The sequence below is a fragment of the Pelobates fuscus genome, chromosome 5 (genome assembly GCF_036172605.1).
Source record: "Pelobates fuscus isolate aPelFus1 chromosome 5, aPelFus1.pri, whole genome shotgun sequence".
In the NCBI taxonomy this organism is placed as follows: Eukaryota; Metazoa; Chordata; class Amphibia; order Anura; family Pelobatidae; genus Pelobates; species Pelobates fuscus.
In genome coordinates, this window is record NC_086321.1 from 222,140,371 (window position 1) to 222,150,612 (window position 10,242).

Sequence of the window (10,242 nt, forward strand, 5' to 3'; positions counted from 1 at the left end):
ACACTATCCTCCCATAGCCAGTAACCTGTGTTTATTATACATTATCCCCCCATAGGCCGGCCCAGAGAGTGAGTGAGTGAGTGAGTGAATAATATAATATATGTGTTCAGAAACATATTAGTAATATATGTAAATTGGGTTCATGCAAAGAGGGTGAAAAGGTATTAAAGAAAAACACACTTATTCCATCAAATTTACAAAGCCAAACTTTTAAAAGCTTTCCTCATTTCTTTCTCGGGATGAGGAATATATCGGTTGTAGACTGAGGATTTCCATCTGCCCAATCTTTTAATAATATGCACTGGAGTGTCAGTGTTGAAGGAGACCGAAGCTGTCCCTATTCTAAATGAAAGACCCGAGACATGGATACAACCCAATCTTAGGAGTAGTGTTCTGATGTAGAAGATAAATTTAGCCGTAGTCAGAGGGATTCAGTGAAAGTAGTGGTGAAATGTGTGTGGCATGACTGACACACTAAGTGCCATAAAGGAAAATTAACTCAAAATAGTTTCACTAGTTAATAATGCAAATTATTTTTAGAAGTTGTAAAAAAAATATTACAAGGAGTAAGTTATGGTTTTAAAGATAAGACTTTGCAAACTAGCCCCCCTGCCATCCCATTACACCCTAAATATTGTAAAATATTACCTTTATTTCAGTCTGCTATTGCTGGCTCTGTCCCTGATCTGCCTCGTTGACTGACATCTTCAGAGGTGATGATCTCAGCCAATCACAATGATTTCCTATAGGAAAGCATTGGATCGGCTGAGATTGTCAAGGAAGCAGATCGGGGCAGAGCCAGCACAAGTCAAACACAGCCCTTCCAATCAATTGAATCAGTGCATCTCAATGAGGAAAGTTCAGTGTCTGCATGCAGAGGATGGAGACACTGGATGTCAGGGCTGCATACTGTGCAGCAGTGCCCCAAGAAACACCTCCAGTAGCCATCTGAGGAGTGGCCAGTGGAGATATCCCTAATCACTATTGTAATCACTGCCTTTTCTCTGAAAAAAACAGTGTTTGCTGAAAAAAGCATGCAGGGACTGATTATACTCACCAGAACAAATACAATAAGCTGTAGTTTTTCTGGTGACTATAGTTTCCCCTTAATGTGTTCCTATAGGGATTTTGAAGACGTTATGCTTGAAGATATCCAACGTTGTTTCATGGAGTGAACACTGAAATGTAATCATTGAAATTTCACTAAAACTGCAATGTTTTACATTGCAGGGTTATGTAGACAGGCATATTGCACTCAGACCACTTCAAAAATATAAGGTGGTTTGGGTGCCTATAGTGTCCCTTCAAGGCAAACTCCACTTCCTTTGTCAAGCTAATAAAGGGTCAAACTTGCCTTAAGCCTCATCCTTTGTCAAGATTGTCAAGTGTAAGAAAATTACATAAGACAAAAAAGTCCCTACTTTGTCTTATGTGATTAAAGTGGATCAGATATTAGGAACAGAACATATTATGAAAAAGGAAGAGAAGAAGAAAAAATACAACAAAGGTCATTTTAAGGTGACACATAGGTCATGAGTCAGTCTCGCTCCTCAGCTGACAGAGGGGACCCTCAGGTATTCAGGGTTATTCACTAAAGTCTGCATCAGAAATATGGGTAAAATAACCAAACTGCAATATCATTTGCAATTCTTATATCTAATAAAAGCCAACCAAGATGCAGTTTGCTAATTTCAACTGAAAGAGCACATCTAATTTAGTACCATCTGGCGTTAGAGTTAAAATCAGTAATTCTAACATTTATCAATTGATACTGGATTAACTCAGAACAAATCCTGGTTGAAGGTAAATTCACGAAATAAGTTCACCTGCGTTTTGCGGAAGAACCTATGATATTACCCCACTGACAGTACAAGCAAACAATTCAATTAATAATTAAATATCATGGATGTAATTTTTTTAATTTATTAGACTTTATTTGGACCTCTATGCAGTTAATCTATTAAATCAATAATATAATATACATTTTATAACGTGAAAAAAATATATTTTTAATTGTTATTGTATATTGGACTTCTCTACAGAGGTAACCCTTTCACTAACAGAGTTAGCTATCAAAATGGTGCTAATGGCAGTTTTTGTATGATACATTACAAATGGCAACTGTCTGCCTATTAATTCAGTTCATCTGAATTGTGCAAGTGTATCTAAACCAAATTTGAAGACAAATTGCCTGTTATTTCTTATCATTGTATTTGAGCATTCTGTTGTATATTTTCAGCACTCGATCCCTAAGTTCCATTGACTCTAGACATACTAAAAGAGGGTCTATATTCAGTCTAATTTTGAGACTGTATTAGCAAATCTGGACATTGGTAAATCTTAAGAACAATATCTGGATTTTATAGTCTAAATGTCCCTGGGAGATTCCACATTATTTTTGCTAATGTGGGCAGGGGAGGATTCAGAGGTATGTGAATAACCATGAAATTTCTAGACGATTTAAATAAAAAGAAATTGCCATTGATGCTAACTATATTCTATTTTTTTTGCATTATTTAATAAATCAGAGTTGTTTATAACAGAAGATGAGCTTAAAAAAGTACACGATTTCGAAGAACAATGCATAGAAGAATATTTCAGAGAAAAAGATGACAGATTTAATTCTTCAAATGATGAAAGAATTCGAGTCACTGCAGAAAGGTAAGGAGCACAATTGTTCTTAAAATCGAGATACATTTTTGGTAGCCTGGACCATATCAAAAATATAAAATGGAGATTTTTTTTTATCACGTGTATATATATATATATATATATATATATATATATATATATAAAACAGTTCCAAAGATAGCACTCCAGGGACTAATAAAAATTAACTTTTATTACCTTAACTAAAACATCAAAGTGTCAACGTTTCAGCTTGATCCCCTCAAGCTTTCGTCAGGACATGACCTGACGAAAGCTTGAGGGGATCAAGCTGAAACGTTGACACTTTGATGTTTTAGTTAAGGTAATAAAAGTTAATTTTTATTAGTCCCTGGAGTGCTATCTTTGGAACTTTTTTTGTATTTTGGCTGGCAAGCACCGGGCATTGAATAATTTGGAGAGGTGGAGTGCAAGATCCTTTGGTTTCTTTTATATATATATATATATATATATATATATATATATATATATTTATTACTTGTTTCATATCATATCATATATGGTCACAAAGGTAGGATGCAATAGACAAATTGGAAAATATAATCAATTCAATTATTTTCCAGCAGAGCTATTTTGTCCTAACGTTTTCAGTTTTGTTGTCAACTCTCCTCAATACATAGGTTAGTGAAACCTCAAAAAGTAAAATGTCCTCTATCTATATTGCAATATACTGTTAAAATACTTTGGATTGTAAACCTTAACGATGTCTTTCACTAAACTCCAAATTGTAGAATTTTTAAATCCAGATGACAAAATTCAGGCTAAAATAGATAATTTGGAAAAGTACACCTAAACTATTCATACTTTGTCTACGCTATAGTCACATTATCAATATTTTAGTCTTAGTTTTGCCCTTTGGATTTCAATGTAATTCAATAATAATAAATAACCTTGTAAAATGCATATACTTTTTATAAACATTATTTAAGATGTGTTGCAATTTATTTTTTGTATTAGCCAAACTACTAACATAAAACTTCTAGAAGAACCAGTTTTACTTTTTTAACCCCTTAAGGACACATGACATGTGTGACATGTCATGATTCCCTTTTATTCCAGAAGTTTGGTCCTTAAGGGGTTAAAGCAGCAGGTTATGCTAGTAGATTGTGGGTATGTTCCCACATTCTGGGTAACACTGTTTCAGAGTGGTTTGATCAAAATAGGGTGTCCAAGGCACCCATGGTCAAGACCTCTGCTCACTCATTGTTAAATGATTGACCCAAAACTGGTAATGGCACACAGAGACTAATAGTGCAATAAATACAATAGAATGTAGTGGTTATAGTGATTAGACCAATTTTTGCATAAAGTATTCATCATTATAAGTCATTGTGAAGTTTACATTTTTTTATTAATTTACAGAGTGGAAAACATGTCTATGCGCCTGGAAGAAGTGAATGAACGAGAACATATCATGAAGGCTTCCCTTCAAACTGTAGATATCAGACTGGCTCAGCTGGAGGAAATGCTAGGGAGAATGGCTACTGCAATGGAACGACTTGCTGGGGTTGAAAAGGGAGAAATAAATAAAGTAAGATCTAGAACCTCTTCAGATTGCACAGATGCAGCATACATAATAAGACAGAGCAGCTTTAACAGTCAAGAAGGAAATGCCTATAAACTCCATGAGATTGATCCTGTAGGAGAAGAACCTTTGTCTCCTACCTCTCCTACCCTTATCCCACGAATGAGAAGTCAATCTTTCTATTCAACAAACTTTAGGGACAAAGGGGGTTTTGACAAATTTGAAGGTTTTTTTAAGGAAAGAACAGTAAATCTTCACAGAGCTACAAGCTCACACTCCATATCAAAAGATACAAAGCCTCCTCCTTCTCCAATAAACTCTTTGTCTGTTGCCCCAGAATCAAGAAGGCCTTCTTCTTGTATAGACATATATGTTTCAGCTATGGATGAAGGACATTTTGCTCTGGAACCTGGAGAGAGCTCAATGAATGTAGCCAGTGCTGATCACATGACAGATTTAAATTCAGCAGGTCGAGCCTGCAGCACTGGAACACACTGTTCTAAAAGTTGTAGTAGGAATCCTAGTTATGAGGAAGGCACATCAATGGATCCATGTGTATATCCTCCAGAAGTCACCAATGTTCCAAACAGCCAAAATCCTTGGGACACAGATCCACCTACATACCACACACTTGAGCGTTCCAAAAGTAGTCGTTTGTTGGCAACTGCACCTTTTATCCTGGAGGAAACACCAATAGTAAAATCGCAGAGTTTTATGTTTTCTCCTTCTAGAAGTTACTATAACAATCTTGGAGTGCCTGTAAAGACTGCAGAATATACAAGTATCACAGACTGTATTGATACAAGATGTGTCAGCAGTTCTCCACAAGCCACTGCGGAACGGTCTACATCTCCGGGATGTGTTAGAGAAAAAATTGAAGACCTTAGTTCTTGCCATCCAGAAAGAGAGGCAGAACTTAGTCACCCAAGCTCAGACAATGAGGATAATGAAGCAGATTTGAAAAACAAGTGTACAACATCCACTTTAACTGCACATGAAAGCTCTAGAACTCTCTCCAACAATATAGCATTCCCTAAAATAGAACGAGCAAATAGTTACTCAGCAGAGGAGCCTAGTTCAATGTATGCCAACACAAAGAAGAGCTATTCAATAAGTGATAAACTTGATAGGCAGCGTACCACGACAGGCCTTAGAAATCCATTCCAAAGGAGCAAGTCATCTAGACCAGAGAGTCGAGGAGATAATCTATCCATGAGAAGACTTTCAAAAACAGCAGCCTTCCGTAGTTTTGAGAGCAAGCATAGTTAGATCTAGAGCATTTTTCTAAATTAAATAAGGGAGGGGTTATTAAATTATTCAAACACATTTTCTATCTCAATACAATGTCCTCACAACACCGTGGAACATCAGTAAGGGCCAAAGCTGACACACGTCTAACAATCATTTTGTGATATCTGTTAATCAATTAGCTTGCTGAATACTCAGTAAGGTGGTATTTGTAGTTTATGCTTCATGATAATGATTTAATGTGATTGATTTACTGCACAGTTGAATTCAAACAAAAAAAAATATGCATCTCCCCAAAGTCTTTATTAAATTACCTAGTTTTGAAAAGTATAGTTCGTTGGATTGCATTGTTCTGATTTCCTAGAAACTGTTACCAAGTTTGCACAGAGAGAATTTTATAATGTAACACAAAAATGTGCATTGGTTTTCTTGTGTTAACTCTCTCATATTAAAGCCTCTCATGTCCTGTTAAATGTATTGTAATGTAACAGGAGCTCTCAGGTCCTGAAATTGGCTATGCCAAGTGCAACTTTATGAATCATGTCCAGCAGACAAACAACACAACATAATTATGACATGATTATTGACCTTTCTATTCTGTATTGACTCCCAGTGCCACACTACGGTTCATCCTTTGTTCTTTTTTTGAGGGTCTGGTGGCAGAAGGAAAAAAAATGCTTTTGCATCACCAAGTACAGATGAAAGAATTTCTCCAGAAAGTACATTCAAATAAACTTTTTTGTCTTTCATGGGCATTCTAGCACAGTTGAGCAAGCTCAGGATGAATGTAATTTAATGGTTTAATGTTATATATATTTATTTTTTTACCATGTGTTGTTAATGCAGTTGCCTCAGTAAATGCATGCTTTAAAAAGTGAAGCTAACATGCTGATGATATGCTTGTGAGAGGAGTGTGTAATGAATACAATCACTGTGTTACTGCAAACACTGCCAGAGTTTTCCTACTGTTCTGTTGTTACCAGCACATTGAACTCATTACAGTACTAATGATCAAGTTGATATTTCCTTTTCATTTGTAATACAATAATAATAGAGTAAACTTTTTTCAACAGCACTGTCATTGATGTTACCCTATGTAAATATATAATGTATTATGTGTTGAAATAACCTATTGTGTATGATGTCATGGGAAGAGGAAAAGATAAAATATGGCTTACTGGATATTCCTCTTATAAAATACAGTTATATTTTAATTGGTAATAAAAATAGGCAGTGTTGAATTAAATGCAAACGAAAATACCATTTTGAGAACAGATTGCTGGATAATGCATCCACAAAATAAAATGGTGGAGCATGCAAAGAAAAAAAATGTACCTAATACTAATACTGGAAAAATACATTTCTCAAAAGTAATCCATAGAAATAAAAAAATAATAATATAGTGTAAATCTGTGTGCATAAAATATATACATATGTGATTTCCAAATGGCAACTCACATAATATAGAGCTAAATAAAAGTAGTGAAGCAGTTGGTGTCTTAAAAGTTCTACACAACCTTCTGGATGAATGATATTGATGGATGGTAACCCCAAAAATAAATTCAAAGATCAGCCACTAAAGGTGCTTCCTGGTCTTTCACGCAATTTAACTTCACAAAACGACGTGTACTTTGCATGAAGACATGTAGCTTATTGAAAATCCCCACATGAAAGCATTGATTCAATGCTTTCTATGAGAGAAGCCCAATGTAAGCGTGTCGCTCGCCGTGCCTGTTCACTTGGTCGTACCCCCCTCCTCCCATTGCTGAGGTTGGAGGAGGCGGAGAGCAATCTAGCGCTGAGGGACCTACAGTGTTAAGAAAACAATTCCTTTAAGGACAAAATAGCCAAAGTGCAAAAAGTCTCTAAACCAGCAATGCTTTCAGTTTGGGCCCTTTTATTCGAAATTTGTAATTCACTTTGACTTCTCATTTTAGTAAATAGCCCTGTTAGTCAAACAATGTCTTCCCAGCAAAGTGTATCATTTCATTTAAATACATTGGTGGAAAGAAGCAATGGAGACTATGTAGGTGAGAGGATAATCGCTGTTCTGTTATAACTAGAAAAATGTGGTCAAAAGTGATATTGTTAACTAAAGCAAATGCCGTATAACAAACCCTTTCAACTGGCTAGTTGTTCTGTACTTTTATTTTAAATACCACAAATTATTATTGAGTGCTAGGGTTCAATTAATACTGCATGAATCAAACTACATGGGCAGTTTGTGAATGTAAAATTAAAACATGTAAAGAGGGTTTTTTTCTAGGGCAAGGTGCAAAATAAGAAGCAATGACCCAGCACCAAGGGACATCAACACTGGGATTTGGGAAGTAATTCAAGGGTTTTTTAAACCCTTTATTCGCTAGGGATGTGCACGAGGGAGTTGGGGTCAAAGGGCTCCATAGTGTCAAAGGGCTCCATAGTGGAATACAACTTTGTATTTGTAACAGATACCTTTAATGTTTTATGTACTTTAACGGCAATAAAAAATTATTAATAGTGAATAGATAAGAAAGGGAATAGGTGACTCGCATCTGTGAAACTTGGTTTATATGCAATGTGCAATACTTCTGGGTTTAAAAGTCAATAAAAATCCTCAGTCAATGGGGAACATTAGCAGCATAAGCTTGTGCAAGGGGTGTTTCAGATGTGACTAAGTACATCCTAATCCAGGATCATATTATCCTCCCTGTCCCCCATTTAACATCTTTTGAGTCAGTTTGATTTAGCTTCTTATTTAGGTTAAGATAAATATTGTTTAAATGATCTACTGCAGTGATATTTTTTTACTACTATTTTTAACTATAGTTCAGTTGATCTATTTAACCAACTCGATCCCCCTTCCCCCCACCCCTAATTCTGTGTAATATAACACATACAGATACATACACGGAAACACATGCCCCTTCAATGCGGCCCCGGCGGTTGTTCCGTGCGGCCAGGGCCGCCCCACAATCTCGGCAGGCTCCGCGGTCGCAGGGGGCGGCCGGGCCCCCTGGAGTGAACGGGCGTTCTCATCTGTGACACCTGCGACCACGGTAGTTCTGCTACTGCATCTAGCCCAGAAAAAACAGATGTATATTTATTACAACTCATTTTTGTTTATATTCCAGTGTTGCTGCTTAAATAGTTAATTATAAAAGTGGATCTGAACTGAGTGTGATGCTCTTAGTCCACTAAATATGCAGTGACTTGTAAAGTGAGCCACAATAATGTTTTAGAAGCAAAGCATCAAATAATGCAACTGGAATACTATTGCATCCCTATTTATTATTACTACTCTAATGTTTATTACCCATATTCTTGCAGTGATGGTGTTTGTATTTAATGATGTATATTGTTTAACACTAGAGAGTGATATATTGCGGTAGAGGTCATTAGTTTGCTGAAAAAAATAGGTAAAATAAATACTAAGTTAAAGGTTCACTCTAGTTTGTTGATGGAATAATCTTTTAATTAATTATAGTATAAATATATATATATATATATATATATATATATATATATATACACACACACACACTATAATGCACCATCATCCTTTAATGCATTATAGTGTATACACACACACACACACACTGTAATGAATTAAAAGAAGATGATGCCAACAACAAACTAGCATGATCCTTTGCTGGTGATTTGGATATCTGAATGCAAAGACTATATATGTTTACCTCACTGAAGGTGCCTTGTCATCCATACATTTGTATATGGCAGGCTTAGTATAATGGTATAAGTCTTACTGGCATATTTATGCTGGTCAAGTGCCACAACTAGCGTACAGCCTTACATGTTTGTTAGTCCACCCATTGTAAAGCGCTACGTAATTTGTTGGCGCTATATAGTTATAATAATATGTAATCCATTTTAATGTCCTGTTCTTTAAAACTAAAGTTATGAATTATCAACCTGCTTCTGGATTGAGATGACATAATATAGCCTAGTGTATGCTACAATCAAATGGTTGTAAGACTACATGATACAGCCCAAACACTATCCTTTGGATTCACTCAATTTATTATTACTCTAATCAGAGTTAATTATGTTACCCTTGTGCCAAGGAGTTTAGATGACATTCCAGGCAGGTTATAATATATAGAACACACTATCCAATTTTGAGAGAAAAAAAAAAACTCCAACTCTTTGGCCAATGCTTGTGACCTAAGTGGCATTTTTGTTGCTCCTCACCATCTGAGACATACTGCTTGGCAGTACTTCTCAAAATGTCAGAAGATGCTTTCACACATGTTTGATGTGAGAAGTTAATGGTCAGCCTAGGTTGATATTAAGGGTACGAGGTTAAATTATTTAATAACAGTGTTGTAGAGTCTGGAAATGTGTTCATGAGTGCTTCTTGGGTACAAGAAGGGTTAAAGGAAAGTAATGCTTTAATCACTGTAATGCTGGTCCATTGGAAGATATTCTTCATTTAATTTTATCCTACTCTACTTCTATAGACTATGTCTACCTCTCGGCACTGACACTTAATACACAATTGCAATCATTAACAAACTGGTCAGATATAATACATGATTCATTGCAAATCCTAGGGTTTATGTATTTGCACTGTCCCATATGGTATGGTTCTATATAGGAATTGCTCTTCTTAGTGCATGCAAGTAAAACAGATCACTCTGATGATCCACTAAGACTTTCAAATGCAGTAATTTTAAATTCGATCATTTATAGTCCCAATTTTTACAAATGTGCATGTCAAAAAAGTAAGAACCAGACTGGCTTCACAGCGCCAAGACTGAAAAGCCTAAATGTCAACGGTGCATTTTCCTAACCAACTGGCACAA

The 10,242-nt window shown here is 35.8% G+C and overlaps 1 protein-coding gene across 2 annotated transcripts in view; it reads left to right on the forward strand.

Annotated features, from left to right (window-relative positions):
• The window catches only part of TRPM3 (transient receptor potential cation channel subfamily M member 3), a 491,731-nt gene extending 483,232 nt beyond the window's left edge, over positions 1-8,499 (forward strand). For both annotated transcript variants that reach the window (XM_063455040.1, XM_063455041.1), the window contains 2 exons: positions 2,529-2,661; positions 4,030-8,499. In XM_063455040.1, the coding sequence (XP_063311110.1) occupies positions 2,529-2,661; positions 4,030-5,461 (1,565 nt within the window). In that variant the 3' untranslated portion in view covers positions 5,462-8,499. The remainder of the gene's footprint in view (positions 1-2,528; positions 2,662-4,029) is intronic.
• The last annotated feature ends 1,743 nt before the right edge of the window (positions 8,500-10,242 follow it).